This window comes from Papilio xuthus, unplaced genomic scaffold (genome assembly GCF_000836235.2).
Source record: "Papilio xuthus unplaced genomic scaffold, Pxut_1.1 DF829567.1, whole genome shotgun sequence".
Classification (NCBI taxonomy): Eukaryota; Metazoa; Arthropoda; class Insecta; order Lepidoptera; family Papilionidae; genus Papilio; species Papilio xuthus.
The window spans coordinates 206818-229661 of record NW_013529082.1 but is presented as its reverse complement, the minus strand read 5'-3'; the positions used below and the strand labels follow the sequence as shown (position 1 = coordinate 229661).

The 22844-nt window shown below is 35.2% G+C and overlaps 2 protein-coding genes across 2 annotated transcripts; both read left to right on the top strand.

Annotated features, from left to right (window-relative positions):
- The first annotated feature begins 944 nt into the window (after nt 1-944).
- LOC106117119 (synaptic vesicle 2-related protein) lies at nt 945-9728 on the top strand. The gene is made up of 11 exons (XM_013311205.1): nt 945-1298; nt 2515-2676; nt 4046-4208; nt 5670-5791; nt 6197-6432; nt 6595-6746; nt 6885-7008; nt 7170-7283; nt 7540-7706; nt 7917-8044; nt 9618-9728. Exons 1-11 carry the CDS (start codon nt 1163-1165, stop codon nt 9659-9661), a joined length of 1548 nt encoding a protein of 515 aa, XP_013166659.1. The 5' UTR covers nt 945-1162; the 3' UTR covers nt 9662-9728.
- A 1863-nt stretch (nt 9729-11591) lies between these two features.
- Nucleotides 11592-22124, top strand: LOC106117178 (lysosome membrane protein 2-like). The gene is made up of 11 exons (XM_013311329.1): nt 11592-11732; nt 17926-18019; nt 18172-18266; nt 18501-18664; nt 18801-18948; nt 19609-19809; nt 20149-20273; nt 20384-20652; nt 20881-20999; nt 21167-21292; nt 21552-22124. Exons 2-11 carry the CDS (start codon nt 17974-17976, stop codon nt 21834-21836), a joined length of 1578 nt encoding a protein of 525 aa, XP_013166783.1. The 5' UTR covers nt 11592-11732; nt 17926-17973; the 3' UTR covers nt 21837-22124.
- Nucleotides 22125-22844: the final 720 nt, after the last annotated feature.

Genomic DNA, 22844 nt, shown 5'->3' with positions numbered 1-22844 from the left:
ACACGTGACGAGACACGTGTCCACGCGAAATATTGACGAAACTTTAAATGAAACCTTGGGAATTTTATACTCACAGTTAACACGGCAGAAAAAATATAAATTTTTTGTAAGGAAGTATCGCATTTGTGTTTTGATCAATACGTAAATTATACTACAGCCGTGGTCGGCAATTTTCTTAGCGAGATTCAGATAAATGGAAAAAATGAGTTTTAAAAATGTAAAAAAATAATACTGTAATTTTTTTTAATAATATATTTAAGATTTTTTTGTTGATTGTTGAACGAGTTGACGGTGTATTGAAAAGAAAGGCTGTTCTGATACATGAAGAGTTATAAAAATTATGAGAGATGAATATAAAAGATAATTAGTCCAAAATAGGAAGGTGAGGATGTTGCGTGATGGGAGTTGTGTAAGGGTGCGCGGCGGCGGGCGAAGTCTGAAAGGTTCCCCCGCATGTCCCGCTCGCCGGCGGTGTAATAGTACTAAACAATTAAGATCTACTTTATCGGATAATCCTTCCCCAGTTCGAAAGCTACGCTTTATACCAACCCGGACTCTCAGTTATTGGAATGCAGCATGACGTACCTACTTATGGGGACAATCACCTTAACGTATCGAATCGAAGTATTACGTCAACAGTCTATTTAATTTCGTATCCGTAAACGTGTTAATAAGGTTTTTTTTACTACACTTTGCAAAAATTATTCATTATTTATTCAAGAAAATATTCATTATTTATAAAAAACTACAAAACACAAAATAACCACGCTCAAGGGCAGCAAGTAGTCATTGATAAAAACATTAAACCTACTATGTAAATATAGACTGACGCAAAAACTCCAACAACCTTCGAGTGACACACTTACTGTTTGTTACAAGAATTGTTATCAATTCATTACAAAAACTGCGACAAAGAAAAGCCATTGAACACATGTCGCGTGACAGTCTTACCTCAACCACACATCTCTTGATATCAACACAACAATCCAAACCCATACTGAATCAGTACTGCCACCGTGTCGTGGCGGACTGGCCGTATACTACGAATTATTACTTAAAAATGACTAATTCTTCAAAATAAAAAATAAAAAACAAATCAATTAGAGATTCATTTTTTTATTTTTATTTTTTTGTTTAATTGCGGCCAGTGTTTCTTTTAGAAATGTTTACGAAAAACGAAAACATGGGTATAGACAATAATAGTTATGTGAAATCTGAGGATGTGGAGATGAGCAACAAGGGTCATGTCAGCAAATCGGCCGGCAAGGTCAGCTACGAGGAGGCTTTGGATTTGACAGGTGAGTTTCATTCATATTTAACTTATTGTTCTACTTTTAAAATACTGGCCGTAACTATTCATTTAAGTACAACATTCTCAATGTTATCGAAATAATAAAAAAAAGAATTTTAAGTGAAAAGTAATTTTTTCCAGACAAAAAATGCGTCACCAAATCCGCATCGAATGATGGAAAAAGTACAGTTTGTTATTAAACAAATTCATCGCATTGTAATGTTTACATTACAAACTTGTTTTCTAACTTTTCCGCGCGCGGTTCGCTTGCTTTTTAGTTCTGCATACTTTTAAATTGATTCCGTATTCATATACTTTCTATAATGTTAAAATAATTTTACATACTAAGTATTTTAAAGACCACCAAAGTATTAAAGTATCTCTAAGTATATTACTTAGTATTTATTTGATGTTTCGTAATATAACGCTAATGATTTCCTTTTTTGTTAAATTTTATATTGTATTGTATTTCTTGAGACAAACGTTCAAAGACGAACGATTCATAAAAATGAGGATAACTAAAATACTTAAAATGACCTCGTAACTCTTAAATGGTAATGATGTGAATTTGAAGACAACGTGATGACTGAAGGATGACATGAGGAAACTTGTTTGTTTAAGAATTGTAATAAAAGGCCTGCTGTATACATATACATATTTTACAAATCTAGCATAACCATTATTCTAACCTTTGCTACTAATCTGTAGTAGCGTCAATTTTTAAGATAAATATTAGCCTTGGCTTAGATTGACGGCTCCACTTTAAGCCTCGAAAGATAGTCGTCAGAACAAACTATTCATATAACAAATAAATTGCTTTAAGATGTTAATTCTGTGCTTTTTAAAATTCACATAATGCGGAGACACGTGTGACTCGTGTGATATTAATCGCTCGTAGCTTTTTAGTAACGTCATAAAATGATTGCGGCTGAAATTTCTCTTGATCAATAAAAATGCAACGTTTCAAACCAGTAATAAAATTAAAATATATAATAATATAAATTTATATAATAGTTTGAGCATCTGAAACTCGGCACTACATTGGTCATATAATATATGTATTAGAAAAAGAACTAAATTAGTAGACTATGTGTTCTTCCAAAGTTCTACATCGAGATCTGTCGAGCTGCTCTGGAGATACCTTCTAACAAACATCCATCCCGACATTCGCATTAATAATATTATTAAGATTTATGACAATAACCGGGGGCAATGTGTTCCAGGTCACGGGCGGTATAACTACGGCCTGCTGTTTGCTTGCTTCATGATAATCATAGCTATGGGCATCGACATCTTCGGTCTGGGCATCATCGCGACAGCCGCCACATGCGACCTGCAGATGACCATCAAGGAGATCGGAGTATTGTCCTCTATGCCTTTCGCAGGTTACATGCAAATATTTAACAGTTTTATTAATAGTTTTAAGTCAACAAAATCTTGATTCTTCTAAAATTCAAACTTTAAGATGAACGACGTACATAATTTTGGATGAAATAACCTAATTAAGTAAATAAAAATTGATATAGAAAAAGAAAACTTATTTTAAACAGCCTAAGATTAAAAAAGACTCTACATTAAAATATAAAGAGATACGAAGTAATCCGTTTAATAAAAGAATTATAAAAATGAGCAAAGTGTGGAATGGCACGACAGTGTCAAGGCCCCTCCTCAGCCGTGGCCGTGTCGCCACAGCGGAGCAACGCAACGTTGCGAATTATTTACATGAACATTAACACACAAATAAACAACTTAACAGATAACCTCTTCAGTTGTTTAGTAAGTTATGTATTTCATGCTTTAAGTTATTCGAATTATCAATGGCTACATTTTTGCTTTTTAGTCTTGAAATCATTTAAAAGCAACAAATATATTTGTGTTCTTTTGTTGCGTAAAAAATCTAAGATGAAGTCGCAATATTTCACGTTTCTTAAACACAATATTTATTATAATTCAAATATTTTTTTATATACATCTTTGTTGTATTTACATTACTTTTCTACGGATACTATAATCTATAGGCTAAGAGATTTTAAGATCGACAAGTGCTCAGAGCCGGCGCAGCGGTCGATAACATTCTGCGATCTGTTATCAGTTTGTGGTGACATTTTTAAGTCAATTTTGCTGTTAGATTACGCGATGTAGGCTTTGTGTTTGTTTAGAATTTTTTGCATTTGGATTCTAAAGTATTTTTTTAATGTAACTAGATTTTCGTAGGTGTTAGTACATTTAATATAAATATATTTTCTGACACATAGTTCTACATTAATTTAATTTTACATATATATTATCGAAAGTTTGATCAAAGCGAAAAGAATTAGAGCTCCGCGCCTAGAAAAAAATGCAAAAACGTGATAAAGTTATTTCGTAAGTTTATTACGTTGTGTCAGAGACCAAAACTCGTGCCATGCCAAAGACACGTGCACGTGTCTACTAATTAACATAGTCGTATAGTACAATATCCTGTATAAATCTAGATTTATTTTTATGCCATGATTATTTAAACAAATTACAAATATTGATCCTCGAATCTTTCGGAGATTTAGTCACTCGTCTCAGACAACAGTTACTAATTACAGTTGTAACTAATTAACCGTTGGTTTCTTAAGGCCAAATCTGTATAAAATGAGGATAGTCATCCCGGTCATTATCCTTGATAAACTAGTAATAACAATATTTTTTAAAGGACATGATGGTTTCAGAAGTCCACGGTAAGCATTACATACACGCGTGTAATGTTTGAATTTGTGTTTATAGGTATAATAGTGATGTCATATCCTTGGGGCTACCTGTCGGATACGCGCGGGCGCAAGCTGGTGCTCATGTACGCTATGTGCGGCAGCTTCATAAGTGCCGCGCTCAGCAGTCTGGCACCCAGCTGGCAGGTGCTCGCGGCGTTGCGGTTCATCAGCTCGGCCATGTAAGTGTTGCTATACCAACACACCTGGAACTGCTGTATCGCCAGCTCGCTTGACACATCTTCACAGCTAAGCATTTATAAATAGATTTTCATACGTTACACAAATAAAGTAAATATTGCAATTGTGAAATTAACAATGAAGTTGGTTATACTGTAGCGCAAAAATAGCAAAGTTTTTGCAGTTATCTGACAATCGTTAAGTTTTTCTTTACAATCGAACTTGTTTCCAGTTAAAATAAGTGTAACAAATTCTTTATTTTTATTTATTCCAACAGCAAATTGTTAAATTATGAAAACATCAAAAAATTTAACGCTTGTGGAGCGAGCAGTGTACGCGGATAGCGAAGATAATTTGACTAAAGGCGTCTTGTAAATAACAAATGATCTATTAATTAGTATTCTAACTGTCGCGTTTGTTACTTGTACAACGTTAATTTTAAAGCCCAAAAACATAGTCGGAAACTGTAGTAGAATTGAAACTACATCATCAAAAGCTGATAAATGATTTCTAGTTGTCAATGTATCTATACATCAACTAAACTAAACCGGTTCTTTGTTTCATTTGAACGGTAATACCGCGAGTTTCCACTACCGATATTAAATATCATATTACCATCTCCCTCATTGTCTATGAAAGACCAGTGATAGCGATATGTTTTTGTATAAGTGTTACGACAATGAAAATCCCCGGCTCGTGCGCGACATCTCACTCGACATCCCCTGGTCAATTCAGATAAGATTACACTAGTGTTGATACAGACACGTCTCGTTGTCTATATCATCGCGACATGCGATTATATCTTCATTGTTTTTATTCTAGATATTAGACTGTGCTATTTAGATAAATTCGGCAGCATCTAGCTTACTTGTCTTGTTTATAATCAATGATTACACTTGATAGAATGAACTAATATAAGTTGCAGAATTTGATCGATTTATAGATATTAATTTCACTTTTCTCTCGATAAGATGCTACAGATTAACTAATTTTAAATTCATCGAATTTATATGTCGCAAAAAACAACAACGATATTCCAACGATATACACTTAAATTGTTATACATATTCATTTATTTTCTTAATTTAATTGTAAAACATTTTATAACAAAAGATGTTGTTATTGTTAGTGTCGTTGTTATACAAATGTGGACGTAATATCTAGTAATAGTGTTCAAAATAAAAGCAACACTTATATAACTTTACACAAAATATATACAAAACACTACGATATAAGAAATATAAGTAATTTAAAGACAACACTGTTCTCCGCTCATTGTTAAAACTCGCTCTTGATTCGACTGAAAAATAACAAAACACTGCCCGATAAAATAAAGAAATAAAATCTCACGGCGCCACTATGTGCTTTTTACTTTTTTAGTGGCGCCCTCTAACTTAATGTCATCGAATTACGCTTAGACAAATAGTATTAAGAGAATATTTACGTCATTGTTGTGGGCGCAGGTCGAGTGCGGCGGAGTCTGCGACATACGCGTTGCTGGGCGAGTGCTGTAACTCGCGCTCCCGAGCACGATACATGCTGCTCATGACCAGTGCTCTCATGCTCACACCCACACTGTACTACAGTACGTACCGCTCACTACACATATCTATTTCTCAACCCTTTTACCCTGTCTACGACGATATTTACTTACTTATTTGGTGGAAACTCTTTAAGAAACAACATCAACAAAACTTACGCTCATAACCCAGGCAGGTATCGTGTGTGTGTACAGACTTCCAATTGATGCAGTCCTGGCACACCTTGATCTATTCCGTATTCATTACTAATGCACGCGCGTTGGTTTCGCTTGCTCTTAATAGCGTACTTTATTAAGAAGTTTTAAGTTTTACAGTTTAAGACTTCGCCCTAGAAAAAGGTAAACAGCTAAATATGGAAAAGAAATCATGTTTGTCATATTAACAATATGACTAAACATGAACTATATTTAGTGGCAAATAGAGTACTAACTCTAGATACTTTATTTTAGTATGGGGCTACTTCATCACCAAGTTGGACTTCTCTATCCCCCTGCTGGGCATAGTCTACCGTCCGTGGCGGCTGCTGACGCTGGTGATGGCCCTACCCCTGGGTATCGGCGCCCTGCTGCTGTACTTCTTCAGCGAGAGCCCCAAGTTCCTGGCAAACGTGGGCCGCAGCCAGGAAGCTGTTGACGCGCTGAAGAGGATTTACGTGGGCAATGGCGGCAAACCAGAAAATTTCCCAGTAAGTGTACAATATCGACAAAAACACTGGTTGTATCACATATTTGTGTTCTTCTGTTAATAGGAAAACGCATAAGCTCGATATATTGATATATATATATATATATTGATATCCGTTTGGTGGTATTTTGTGGCTATGGAGTGTAGCAGTGGTGTAATGCAGGTGCGGGAGATCTACCTGGAGGAGGGCAGCAAGGAAGCGGTGCCCGAGTTCTCGCTCCACTCGCTATGGACGCAGATCGCGCCTCTCTTCCAGCCGCCGCTGCTGTGGCGCACACTGCTCCTCTACTACCTCACATTCGTCATTTACATCGCGTAGGTATTATTTTACCGAGATATTTGCGAGTTAAGTTGGTAAAAACTATTCAAGGAATCTAATAACTTAATATTTTGCTCATATAGTGTACTTCCTGCTTTCATAACATATCTAATGACCAATATTATTTGCTTCAGTAACAATAGTTTCGCAATCATCCTGCCGACGATCCTGAACGTGTTCTTCACATCGTATGCGAGCAGCAGCGCCGGTGCAGGCTTCTGCGACCTCTTCCGCATGGCCGGCGAAGACAACACCACTGTGCTCGCCGGACACGACAGAATTAGCGTGGCGAAGGTTACCAAGTTTATCTCAAAACCAAACAAACAAACCGATAATAACTAAATACATTGTATAATAACATTACAGTACCTGAGAGTTTGCTTCTTTGTCCTTTAATGACAGCTGTATGTTTGCAGGAGGGTTCTGAATGTTCGGGCAGCATCGAGGACAACACTATCTGGGCGGGCTGCGCGCACGGCCTATCCTTCTTCCTACTCAATGCGCTAATCTCGCAGTGCGCCGGCAGGCGGAAGGTACCGCACAAGCTTGCCCTTTATATTGAATATAAAACCCGTAGAATGTAGTTAACATTTACATAAATGAAATTAGTCTCTAATGGTCAGCCTAAATAGGTGATCAATTCTCTTAATCACAAATCAATGGCTAGTTGCAGTGCCTGTCAGTAGTGATGAATATCTTATATAATGTGAGATGTTGATGATGAACTTATAGAAGAAGGAAATGTCCTGCTAATATATGGCAATATGTATCATAAGATTATATCGATAGGTGCTGTCAATCAGCATCTTGCTGGTGGCGGCGGCGGCGGCGTTCGTGATCGACAACACGGGCGAGGCCATCTCCGGTCTGATCTTCTTCTACATCTTCCTCACCACCGCCATGGTCTTCGGCGTCGTTTCCTCATACTTTGTTGATCTTTATCCTACGTCTTACAGGTAATAAGTTTTTTTATTTGTATTGTTACCCTGAGTGCGCTAGTCGTAGGCCGAGTACAGTGGGTTTTATGTTTTTAAAATACCAAATTGTTAATATAGATAAGTAAGTAATAAATTACTTTCCAAAGAGACCATAGCTTCCGAAAACATCTGCGCTACGGCTGTGTTAATTAGAGCGTTATCCTATTACAAATATGAAATTTATGACAGAGGCATGGTGGCGTGCCTCGGCATGATGGTGGCTCGGCTGAGCGCCTTCGCCGGCACCAACCTCATCAGCAGCAACATGACTGAACACTGTTCAGTCGCTATATACAGCATCGCGGGACTTGTTATCAGTGAGTACTGAAAACAATATAAATAATCATATCTTTTGATAAATCTTTAACAAATACATTTATTATATATATATATATTTACGAAGCGAAACGAAATCATAAAAAATTATATAAAATTTCAAATAAACCATGTGTTTTTTTTTAATTGACATTGAAATTATTAATTTGCATCTGCTTATCCAATGTCAATTTCATAGTCGCTTGTGAAAAAAATTATTTAACGTTCGTAATTACTTAAATATAGAATTAATCACAATATGATTACAATTAACGTGGGAAAACATAGAATTGTTCTTATGCCATTAATATCTCTAAACTCTTACATAAATATACCATTTACATAAATGAGATCATTATGTACTCTTGTACTTTTGTACGATTTATTAAATAAAGCAATAAAACATTTTTCAGTGGATCGAAAGATATTTTAACATGAACAAATAAGGTGGTAAGGGGAAGAGGACTAAAATTTGTCCTCCGGCACGCACACACGTCATATGAAACGCGAATGTTATCTACTTCACTTCTGTCTTCTGAGTGATCGCGGCATTACGACGGCCGAACTGGCCATTCATGCCTCACCAGATACCGGATAGTCCATATCTGGCATCTGCTAGATACTTGTTACTAGATGGATCTTTGTTAGAAGGTATTTCCAGAACGGCTGCAAATTTGGCACAGATGTAAGACATAATCTGGAAGAACGCATAGGCTACTAATTAAGTTTTGTTTATTTCACGCGGACGGAGTTGCGAGCGACAGCTAGTGTTGAAATGTAATTAATTATTATGTTAATCATCATCTCTCTTAACAATATTACAACTTTAGCGCGGGCAACAGACTCTCATACAAAAAGCAACAAAAAAAAATTGCTATCTCACGATCTTATATGAACTTAATTATAATTTTAGAATTGTATTGTGTTTCATATTTTTTATTTCCAGCGTAAGCAATTATTCTTTAAATTTATTTATCAGAATTGTGTAAACACTAAATCACAAGCACTTAAGGTTTTATTTTATGTGTCCGCCACTTTTTTGTAAAAATTGGTGCTTTGTTGTAAAATCCTGTGCAAGAAATATGAATTTTCTTTTCATTATGTACAGACATTACAATTTTATATTAACTGTATAGATAAATTGATCGCCTCTGGAATAATATATACGGAAACAAAACTTGATTAAAGTTTGGATCTTGACTTCACTTGACTACTAACGCCATCTTACGACACAACTTTAAGAAGTAACTTTTTTAATTTTAAGATAAAAGCCAACAACGTGTACTTCCCTACATGTGAGGCTGAGTCTGGAAATCGGATTATATATATTATATATGTGTTTGTTTGTTATTAATATATATGTTTGTACAACTTGTTTCCTTCGTCGATAGCATAATATTGTAGTTTTTATTTATATATAAAGATACAGATTAAATAATATTTTCGGCAAAAAGTACTACAATCAGACAATATCCACTACATTTGTTTTTGTGTCATTTTATTATTGTTCTCACAGATAATGTTGGTAATAAAATGCAAATAATAATTTTCTAATTTGCAATTATTTTTTTCCAGGTGGCGCTGTAGCCGCGGCGCTGTTGCCCGTCGGCGCCCTCTAGCGGCATTTGTATTTATTATATTTTAATGTTAATTATCTTGTATCATATTATTAAATGTTTAAGAATATAAGTTTTTGTTTTGATTTTATTTCACACATCTTTGTACATTGAAAGACATGAATAACGGTATACAACAGATTCCTTGGTCGAACAAATATGACGACTTAACTTACTTCTATGCAAAGTTTTGATAAGTTTGGGCTCTAGAGCTTTAAAAAATATATCGAGTTCTCGAAAACAAGAGTATCACAGTTAAATTCAATTTGCAAGCAACTTTACAATCATTGTCTATTTTTAGATGGATTAAATCTTCATCTAACATAATTCGTATTTTAACATTTAATTTTTTTTATGTATCGCTATGCGTAGAATAATAACGCTATGGAAATGTATCCAAGTAGTTAAGCATTAGCTGTAAATATTAATAATAATTAAATCCAAATGACTGCATGTAATTTAGTGGACAAAAAAATCATATTTCGTACACGTGATGTATTTGCATTGCTGATAAGTAAAAACTAATTTTTAATATCTTTTATCTGTCTGTCTGTCTGTCTGTCTGTCGTGAAGGTTGATGAAGCTGTTGATCGGTGGTATATCCTAGACTATTTTTTTAAATTCTGCTCTGACCTGTTATTTTGACGTAAAGTAGTGTGTCACATGGCACCATCTGCGCGGCGCAACATTAATTAAAATAATTACCACATACGCGTACGCTATTTTTTTTAAATGCCCCTGAAAGTTCAGTCATTTCTGTTTAAAAATAATATTCCGTTGTAATAAGCCGAGTTAAAAGGAAAATTCCAATGCTTTGAGCTGTTCAATGTTCATATTAAGGTCTGTAGTGCGCTCTCACTGACCTCTGCTGCTAGGGATATCCCAGCGACATTTGCTCAAGTGGTTTGACTTATGAAGGTTGTGTTGATTTCATTTTTAAATCCACTTCCGTAATTCCTGACCTATCGGGAATATTACAAAATAAGCATAAATACTTTGGATATCTTGTAATAGAAATACGATCTGTGCTCGAATAACTGTAAAGTCCTGATGCAGAAGAGAACCCCTGCACCTGCTTGTGTTAACGCACTCATTTGTCATATAGAAGTGTTACAATTGCAATATTTCCCCTTTACCTCGATGTCCACTTCCTCGACGTCAGTATTGTATCATTTAAAAATAACGGAAATGAGCTGAGAGACGGGAATTTTAAAAGTAAATAAAGTAAAAGAACAACGAATTTCGATGTTTTTTACGGTTTGTGAATCATCCGCAATAAAATCTTTTATTGTTTATGATGATATTTATTACACAAGGATATTTTGTGAGGTCGTACTGCGGTATAGTTCTTATGTTAATGCACCTGTTAACTTGTGATCCGCAAGCTTTGCTAATTAAATATATTTCGGCGTCTTATTACCGCGTAATTTTGGCTCAAAAATTGAAAGATATTATGTTTCTGTGAAGTTTACCAATTCGCACTAGGTCAGCGTCTTCTCTTGTTTTAGTTTATCTCCGACCCACTCAGTGGGGACATATTATGAGCTGTCGATGTGTTGATTTTGTGGCCAGATCGTGAATTGGCCACTTTGTGATGCAGCGAATTCATGAAATATCCATCTGAAATTGGCTGTATAGCTATCGACATTAGTTTTAAGCATCGTAATGTAAAGCTTACATGATTATCAAATTTAAAGCTACTTGACTTTAACATAAAAGTATTGCTAAGTTTTGTGTATTTATGACGTTTTACTACATTTTTAACTTAAGTTGGCACATTTTAATTAGGTTATTTTATGACGTGAATGTGTGAAAGGAGCAGCCATTGAGAAGTGGCTAATTCGTAGATCTGGCAACGACACCAGCGTGACCGTGAGCGTGAACCTGAGCGTGCCGGTGTGAGGTCAGCGGGCAGGCGCTGCAGGGCGGCAGTGTAGTGTTGACTGCCACAAGGGATGTAACGCGGTCTGCTACACATCACATTTAAGATCAAACAAATAATTATTAAGTTCAGTAGTTAAGTTATCTTTTAACAAAGTGTTGTTCCGTAAGCAAATATTAATTTGTTAGTGTGGTAAGTAATATGTTATGTTTAATATCTTTAATAATTAATTTTATAAAATTAAGTTGCTTTTCGTGACCTGTGTTTGGCTCCTATGTTCTGCTAAGCCATGAAATTTATTAAAATACATTATTTACCATCAAGTGGGTTATTTATTTCGGATGGTTTGTGTATATATTTAATTTATATTAGAGTTTAGTATATATGAATAAACAGCGTATTTCTAAATCCCTTAAAATTTGCCTTTTTCACTTACGCTGGCGCCGCCGATAGACCTATATAAAAATTATGTAAGACAGAACTGTAGATCTCAAAAAGTTCGACTTAATAAAACTGTGTATATTAAAACCGTAAGGTAGCGTATTAAATTGGGATAATTTAATTTATTTTAAACTTGTCTTTATAAATATATAATTCTGGTAAATAATTTAGAAGATATCACGATCACAAGCAATAAGCGGAACCGAGAAATAAGCTCGTGTGTCCGTTATTGAGAATTAATTAATATAAGAAGATATTCAAATAATTTGGAAAGGGTACTGACATTACAGGAAAGAGATCAGACGTATATTCTTTACCAGACAGGTGAAGCCGGGTTGGTTCGATATTATTTTAATTAAAGCAAATATTTATTCCGCATTTTTTTACTTCATTTTATTTAAATAAAATTAAGTGTTAAATTACAAATAAGTAAAACAATTCAAATTTGTTTTAAATCTCACGCCGCTTCAACCATATATAATTATTAATTTTACTTCGACATATCAACAAATATTTAACCTATGATCCATGTTTTCATTGAAACATAAACATTTTATTTATGTACATAAAACAAATATGATAAACATTTCACTTAAAGTTAATTTAAAATAAATTAATTTGCTCTGACATAAATTATTTTATAATTACACGACCAATGTCGCTGGCTGACATGACATTGCTGACATGACATGGCTGCAGTCGCCTCTCATAGTCATTACAAATTACCTTACAATTTCTTATAATAAATACAATCGTGACTTATATCAAACACGATATCCACAATATCAACTTACAGTGGGTTTCTGAGACCAAAATTCTCGTTTAAAACATATTATTATCTCTGTTATGTCGAAGATAATGATAGCGAAGACTATTAAAGAGTTTTTGATCTAAGAAACCAACGATTAGTGATATTGTGCAATACGTGTATACACAGATATAATAGAATAAACATTAATTTCGATGTGTTATTAAATATTAACAGATTATTGTAATCAATTCAATTAAGCTCAAAGTTTGTACTAGAATATAGTTCATGATAATAGTCGTATGGAGATCGAACCTACGATCGTGTGATAGATCGTCCGTACCTTTTAACCAATGGGTTTTTGGCACTTCAAAAGGTCTGTTCCGGTTTAAGCAATGTTTTACTGCTTAATTAGGGAGATATAATGTAAACATATAACTTTTCAACGTCAATTGCGTAATGGTTGAGTGTACGGATTTCCGATCACGAGGTCAAGGGATCCAATCCCGCCATTCTGCAGAAGCATAGAACTTATTTGGAAATTATACATGAAACATTAGTAAATTAACAAAAATATCTGCTAATAATATACAAAGCAAAAAAAAGAACTTCTCGGTAATCACGATTTTTTTGTTTGTTATTAAAGCACTAGTTAAGCAATACCTAAGTTTTTTTCTTCGTGTCTACTCAGAGTGTAATTTTAAAACTTTAATTATATTTTTGGAAAACATTATATTATACAATCTGCTGTGAGTTTTTACTGCAGTGACAAATATAGACATATTATTGTTTCACTTTTCTACTAACAAAATGTGAGGGATAACAATATATAAGAATGTACGCTGCTGTGGAAACACTTATTACATAAGTATAATAACATTGTTGCCAGTAAATAAAATAACCAAAACTAATACTTGGCAAAACTACTGAATGTCACCTTGACCTTGACATATGCTTTTAACCCATAACTAACAAAATAAATGGAAAATAACTTTAGTGAAGGAAATTTTGTGCCAACTTTGAACCGATAGAAATACTTTTTGCTCACAACAAATTCTATGCGATGACAATTGAAACACACATGAATATTTATATCTTACTAATATTATTAAAGCGAATTTTTGGTTGTATGGTTGTTTAGTACACGGTATCTCCAGTACGGCTGCAATCTCGCAGAAATTTGGCAACGATGTAGAACATAGTCTGGAGGAACACATAGACATAGTTAAGTTTTTTTTTTCAATACCGCGCGTACAAAGTCACGTGAAAGCTAATATTTAATATATTTTTATGTAGTAATTATATTTTTTACACAAAGGACACGATTTTAATTGGCATGTTGACGTACTAACGCACTTTGACATTGATGAGTACTGCGAGGAAACGCGGAAGACGAGCTCGCTACGAGGTCCAGGGCCTTAAGGTAAATTGTCAGGGAAAATCAAAAGAAACAGATTATCACAGACTATTAAGATATATGAATTATATTGATAAATCAGTATAAGCATTATAGATAAAGAAAGAGTTAACTTTTTTTAGTCTAGCTTTTACAAAATTTTTTGCAATGCAATCAAATCATCATATACCAAAATCTCGGTTTAAAACAAATTTTTACCTCAGTATTGTCAAAGATAATGACAGGGATGACGATATATTTGATACAGAGATTTAGGTCTCAGAAATCCTCAGTAAGTGATTTGGAATAATAAATAAATTCAAACATATGGACCTTGTTGCTTACATACAGATCTGCTAGAAGCCTCTTGTAGACATGCGCCTTATCATGTGCAGATGTCGCTCGATTTCTATATTTATAACAGTAATATTGAATAGCGTGTAATATATAAATCTACATCTATCCATTTATGGCGTATGAGGAAAAAGGTCAAATGAGAAGTAAACTTGTGACCTACATAGATGTAATGTCAAGAGGAAAGCAATAATTGTTACAATGTATGTATGTGTGCGTGTGATAATCTATTTATCACCGCTGCTGTTGCATGGGAGGTTATCAACTGACATATATATATATATATATATATATATATATGTATATGTCGCACGTGTTCTAATATTTTATATAAAAAGAAATAACTACCTATGTGTCCGACTTTTAATGATTGCAAAACAATGTGGATGTTTTTTTGTTCAAACAATTATTATAAAATACAAAAGAGAATATTACCTTAAGAATTTAATTTACCTAAAATACTTATAACATAATTTTTAAATTACGATGTATGTACTTGTAATAAATTCAAATAGACATATAATAAAGTTCATATAAAAGAAGGAAGAATTAAAGAACATCATACACGAAGTTCATTAAATAAATTAATTCATGAATATAAATTCATTGTTAATTTCTAAAAAAAATAAGACAATAAGCCTACTAAAGCCGCTGATTGAAATTTTCCGAAAAGGAAGCAATTTAATTGATGACATCAAATACCGTGCGACCGCAGCCAGAGATTTGGGGTAGATTTTTTATATTATTATTAATTAATTCATTTATTTTGTAGTGGTTAGTTATTTAGTAAGATTATATTTTAATTTATAATTAGGTTAATTATATATTGTTATATTTTGTTCTATTATATGCAATTATTTTAAGTTATGAGGTATAATCACTAATTAGAGTAATATTGCTGATTTCGTACATATTTTCTTTATAATTCACTACTCGCTATATGTTGTACGAAATAATTTTACTACATGCGTTGTCAATCATTTGTGAACCTGTCCAGTGAGTTGTAGATTACAATTGCATTGTCACAATGTTAAGGTCGTCCATCATCCGCTAAATAATTAAAATCTCGTTGACCTGACCATCTGACGAAAAGATTTTAATTATTTCCGATTCCGTAAATTGGGAAGTTCGAATAACCGTCGTCTCTCATCATATGTTATTACGTACCAATTTCTAGGACATGCAATAATTCGAATGTCCTAGAAATTGCTATTGTCTAAGTTTTATGTAAAATATTTCAAATTAGTTGAATTCACTATTGACATTTTTGATACAAGATATTTTCGATTCGACATGATTCTTATTTAATGCAGAAAAATTATTTCATGTACGTTTTGTTTATATAATTCAAGATATGTAAAACAAAAAACAAACATTGGGAATTGTTTTTATCAAAATAAACTTTTTGCAACTTAACCTCTTAATTTAACATTTTTAAATATTTTTTCTTATTCGAGGTTCGACATTTGCTCTTTCAATTATTTTAATTACACACATTAAGACAACAGAAACTATAAATATATTATTTAAAGAATAAACATGTTGGTTTAAAGTTAAAAACGGTACTTGAAGATTGCTGAATGATATCACACAGATCGGTGTATGTACACAAAAGGGGTAAATTATAAAAAACGGTTGCGAATTTTCGATTAGAATGACCAGGCCAGACACTTTGTGGGGTCATTGGCCGAGATTTATTATAACAAAATAAAATCAACGAGAATATAATTTATGTTTACAGTAACTGCGCACTGCAAGAAGTCACCGATAATTACAACAATTATCTTCATTGAATTAAATTATTGAACAAAGACGTTAAATAAATACAATGTTTGAATCCGAGGGTCAATGTTGTTACGTTAACACGCTCACCGCTATACCTCTGAAATTTCTCTTTGCTACGTGAAAATCATAGTGGCAGTGAAAGTGTTAATCAATGTCCCTGATTGCATTATAATAATTTATAATTTATATCTTAGCAATGAATACAAATGCATCAAAAGTGCTTACAATAATGTAACACACAACGCACGACTTAACTAATATAGTCACGATTATACAAACTTATAAGACAGTTTGTAAAATAATTTTAATAAAGTAATACCAATTGTTGTAAGAAAACAAGAGGATAATATTGAAAAAGAAAAACTCATCAGACCTCTACTTCATGAGACCTCAGGTAAAAGTTCTATTGACATCGAAGTAATTTTGTACATTGTTTTTTATGTCTAAAGATCACCACCGCTTTTAAAGAATAAACATAGCCGTCATTTTATTGGACAACGAACAAGACTCCGAAAGTTATCTACCAAATTTAAGCATGAAAAGAAATGAAATAAAAAACAAATATAATATAAACGGTATAAAAGAGCCAAGTTTTATCATTCATTATAACATTTCTTAACAACATTAAATTCAGATTATTTGTGACTATTTGTTTCGCAGCGTTTCCCTTCAAGAAATATTATAATGTTTGAATCTTGTAATATCTTTGTTTACAGCGTAATCCTAATAAAGCCGGTTACAGACGGTTGGTGTTAATCGCGAAATCCTATCAAACCAGTCCATCTAATCACTAAAACTAGAGCTGTTCAGCCAGCTTAAAGTGTTCGCAGTGTTGTCGCAATGGCGGCGGCCCAGTTTGCAGGACATTTATTGAATGTCTGCCTATTGAATTACAATTTTAAAACTTGGAAACCGATTGTCCCTGCTAATATACGACCACTAAATGTTACACATGAACATTGACGAACGATATTTATGCCTCAGCTGAACTGATACTGGCTGGGTCTAATGATAGACATCGTATTTACACAATCAAATAATGTCTCCAACTATAAACACAAATAATAATATGCCGCAACTAGGACCTCTTTGGTAAGTACCAAAGAGGTCACAACAACTTGTTTATATTGCATACATAATGCCTACTGTTTACGCTGCAACGTAATTGAGGAGTAAAACCACATCACTTATTAATTATTATTATTTAGACAAGGTTGACTGCAAGTTACTGGTATTATTTCTGACCTTTCTCCAATCACTCATAATACCACCCACCCACAAGCCTTGTAATCTACAACTTGGTGACCATCAATAAAATGTGTTTATAATCTTATATATATCTTAACTACATCTCCACAATTATATACAAAAAGGTTTGCAGGTGTGTCGGGTGAGGGCGCCAGTTACACTATTTAGTAAGCATATTAATGCCTGTTTCATCGATATCAAGCAGTTGTTCGGGTAGCGATTGTACTCGATTTCATCCATAAACGAAGTAGCTGCATCGTTGACATTTATGTACTAATTAAATTGTTAGATACGAGCAACAGAAGATGTTTTTCGATACTTGATATTCAATGCGATGATACCATTTGGTAGTCATATTGTAATATTACGTGACTTGAGATATCTTTTATTGTTTACACTCCATGTTGTTACAGTCTCGGGGTATGTCTGTCAGCTGGTGACACACCGGACGCTACGCTGAAATGAAACCCGCACAGAAATGCAACACCTTGACCAAAGCTAATAGAAGTCAGTATATATTTTAAAAAATTATTTTTATTAACCAGAAAATAATGTTACAATATAGCAACAGGAAAAGCATTCACCAACAAATAATATTATACAAACAGCTCTTTGATCGCATTTATGATTAAGTAAATATTAATAGAAAAACTTTGCAGAGAAGTTGGTGACGCGGTCGACGTTAGGTGTCGCCCTCGTCGCGCTCGCCGTCACCGCACTCGTCGTCGACCCTGTCGTACTCATCGCTAAATATGTACGTATTTATAAAAACTTTATTTACCATTCTTTCACCATTTCAAAACAAAATTCTGAAGAATAGCGCATTCAAGACCAAAACCTACCTAAGTCTCTTAATTCTTCGTAATTTATGCTATTATGCTAACGTCAGATTCATTTTTTGTATTATGAGTTTTTATTATTTATTTTTATACTCTGCATATATGCGCTAGTTAAATAATTCAAATTGATAAAAAATTGTGTCTTGCAGCAATTGAGAGTGACGCCCGGCACGGAGATGTACCGGATGCTGACGTCAGAGATAGAAGGCGCGTACGTCTCCGCCTACCTGTTCAACATCAGCAACGCGGAGGCCTTCCTCAGCGGCGCCGACAGCCGCCTGAGGGTGCACGAGGTCGGGCCCTTCACCTACCAGTGAGTTACAACAAACATGGCCACTTATTTTTTGTATTTTGTATAAAAGTCATAATAGGATAAAATTTTGTGAATCGGGTCATATAAAAATGGTTTCATATTCTGATAGAATTAATTGCTGTTATGTTGTTTGTAGAGAGAAGCGCTACAACACGCACTTCGAGGTGGACGAGAAGGCCCAAGTGTTGCGCTACCGACCCTTTATCAACGTCACCTTCATGCCGGAGATGTCGGTGGCGGAGCCCGCAGACGTCAACGTCACTGTCGGCAACACCGCACTGCTGGTAAATTACTGTAGTCAACAATGATAAATCTATTATTTTCCGTTATTGTAAATAGGAGAGAATGAGGCTAAAAACAATATGAATAAATGCAACACCTCGAATACCACAACCAAAACAAAGGTAAAGGCTAACGTAATACGTATCTTATTTCTACGAAGTCTTGGTGCTTTGAATAAGATTTTGTAAGTTGAAGTAGTTTAGGTATTCCTTATTCGCTAATTTAAATATAAGGGCAATAATTATTTTTTTTTATATCAAAAGGTGGCAAACGAGCGAGCAGCCACATGAAATCGTTGAAATAGCGAAGTCACTGCTGCCCATAGATATACGCAATTGCATTTGCGCTGCCTACCTTTAATCGACGGAGGAGAGGATGCACAGAAAGAAAATATCTTCCCTTTCCATGCATCCTCTCATCCGTAAAGTCCACTTCCACTTCCCATCCTTTCCTTATAAAGAAAAGGATGGGAAGGGAAAGAGGACTAAATTAGGCCTCCGGGACGCACACTCATCAGACGAAACGCGGAATTGCTTCCACTTCACGCCTGTCTTCTGTGTGGTCGTGGTATTTCACCGGGCGAGCCGGGCCAATTCGTGCGAAGATGTTAAAGCGGGCTCTACCACTTTTAAATGTAGTTAATTGTAAAATATGTTTCGCAGGCGATAGCTACAGCGATGTCATCGCATCCGTTCTGGAGCCAGCTCGCACTGAACCTGCTGACGCGGCGGTATAAGTCCCGCGCGGTGGTGACGCTGCCGGTACACGACCTGCTGTGGGGACACCACGAGCCGCTGCTCGCCTTCGGGCACAAACTCATGCCCGGCTGGATTAACTTCGAACAACTAGGCCTCCTCGACAGGGTACCGCTTGTTATTTTAATAAACACATAATGTTAGAAAGAAAATCCGATACCCTTATTAAATTGTCGACGTTTATGTCCTCTCACTAATCATTCTGAAACTGGACTTTGTAACAAAAGTGCGCCATTCGCGTCAAAGAATTCTAACTAATAAAGTCTAAAAATAGATAAACTAATAAATATGTATGTAATGAATGAGTCACGTCATACATAACAACTAGAGCATCATAGCTACTATCTTACGAGTTATGTAGCTTTTTTGGAACGTTTTTTATTAGTACATTGATCTTATGCTCTGGATATGTTATGGTTATGATGTTATCATATATACTGTTTGCAGCTGTACGACAACACGCGCGAGTACCAGCTGGAGCTGAGCCTAGAGGATCAAACCAAGTTCCAGGTGAGGCGAGTCAACGGCCACGCCGGACTCACCGCCTGGAGCTACAACGACCCCAACAAACGGTAACGCTCACCGCAGCCTCACTACACTATACGTCTACAATGATTTAGATAATCCAATCCTCAAAACTTACTATACTAATCCCCTATTACATAATATATGTTATGAACAGTTCTCGGTGCAACACATTCGTGGACGCGTACGAAGGGTTCTCATACCCGGCGGGGCTGACGCCGGAGCGGCCCATCCGGCTGTACCGCAACGTCTTCTGCCGCATGCTGGAGGTCGACTTCTCGGGCACCAAGACGCTGGACTACGGGCCCGAGCTCTACGTCTACAAGCTTAGCAACCGCACCTTCACCAAGAACCCCGACACCGAGTGCCTCTGCAGCGCCATCGGATGCAAAGATGGACTGTCCGACCTCTCACCCTGCTTTTATAGTAATGTTTCTCATATTCTTCAAATATTCTTTGTAAGAATAAATTGTAATTTAACACTTCTCTAACTCAATAATTAAGAAAAAACCTAGAAAATTACGATATAATGTTATTTCCTAAATATAACAAAAAGATTACACAATATTTTATCTCATTTCACTAACCAATAACATATCTCTGATAACTGGCATCAATATGGATATGTTTTCTTAAGTTTTAATTTTCCCGAAGGTCTGCCGGTGATGATGTCCAACGCGCATTTCTACGGCGCGCCGGCCGAGGTGTACGCACGCATCGACGGCATCGCGCCCGACGAGCAGAAACACGGCGGCGTCTTCGCCATCGACCAGGTCAGTAATATGTGCATGTTTTATATTTTATAAAAATATTTGCTACATTTTTTATGTAGCTTCATACAACAATAAACATCGAACGAATTTATGAGACTGGCAGTAGAAATCATTTATCTTTGTCTTTTGGTCGGTAACTTTTTTTAAAGCAACTGATGAACTTGCAGAAGCTGGGTTCCGCGCTGCAGACATCGATGACTTTCCAACTCAACGTGCCCGTGGCGGATGTCACCTACAACAAGGAGGCGCGATCCTTCGCCAACATCACCGTGCCCATCGCCTACTTTAAAGTGGTAAGATCATAACAAAGGTAAAATTTCAAAATAGTAATGTACAGGTCAATGGCCTCGACCTCTCAAAATCGCTAGCACAGCACAGATTAATCAATATTATTTTCTAAATTCTTCGTATGTGTTACTGACCTTATTTTAATTTATTTTACTTTACAGCAGCTGTAGAATTAGTTTATATCATATTTAGTATTATTTGTCTATTTTGGTTATACACGGAGAGTCAATTGACGTAGAGAAAGAAAACAAATAATTTGATCAGACGCAGCCCGAGGTGCCGGATCACGTGAAGACATTATTCTGGCTGGTGTACGTGTTGGGCCCGTACGCGGTGTACGCGGTGGCGGCTGGGCTGGCCGCGGCGGGGCTGGGCCTGCTGGCGACCGCCGCGTGCCTGCTGAGCACCCCGATGCCGCTCACCAAGCAGGCCATAGCGCGCGTGCAAGTGCACTGCGAGCTGCCCCTCATCAAACACGCACACAAACAGACACTCCTCAGTGACCGCGCGAGACAATATGACCGCGGAGAAACCGGTGTCCGTGAATAGTGACAAATAACACTTTAAATATAAATTTGTTTTATTGTGAATCGTAGTACTTTACCGAAGCTATAGCCTGGTGGTGTTCAATAATTGTGCTGTCGCCTTCCGCGCGATCTTTTGCTTTAAACATGATCATTTCAAAAGAATAAAGTCATTTGTAGCGGAATAAATCCATTACATTCGCGATTCCCTCCTGATATTTGAACGGTGCTGAGTATATCGTTAAGAACTGTAGTGATTTTTTATTATTAGTATTTTCATACAGGGTGATAATATGCTTAATATTAAATAGAACTTATGACGTGAATAATAGATTAAAATTAATTGTGTTTGTGTTTAATAAATTTATTTATTGTTATTAAAAATTAACATTATTAAAAAAATGATATTGTTATTCGGTCCGTATTATACAAGTCCGAGATTAAGTCCGGATTTAACCAAACACGATGTTACAGTGTGGGTTATAGTTACTCGCAAGTAAAGTTTGGTCCAACTCGCCGTAATAAACACAATCCATCCATTCCTTTATTTATTATCCACAAGGTATTTATAAATAAAAATACATAGAATTTCAAAATATATTAGAACAAAAATGCCAACATGTTTATTATATACATGTGACATATTCTTACATGTATACAGACATACTATACTGGAACATGTATACAACACTGTCAACACACAACTTTGTGCATTGTGCAAATATAAAGACGTCACTTTCAAAATATGATACTATTTAATTGTCTAATGACATTTTGTTAAATCATTTAGTCGTAAGGAAAGTTAATTTTTCATTATTTCTATCGTCACTGAAATTACAATAAATACCCGTTCTCTTATCTTATCTCCCACCACAATACATTAGAGGATTGTTTCATTTGACATCAATTGTATGGATATTTTATATTTTGTAGTTCATAAAGCTATTACTGACCTTACATGTTAGTTAACAAAGACATATGTTTCTTAAATCCATTATATTGTAACAAACAATAAGTAAACACACAACCCCCC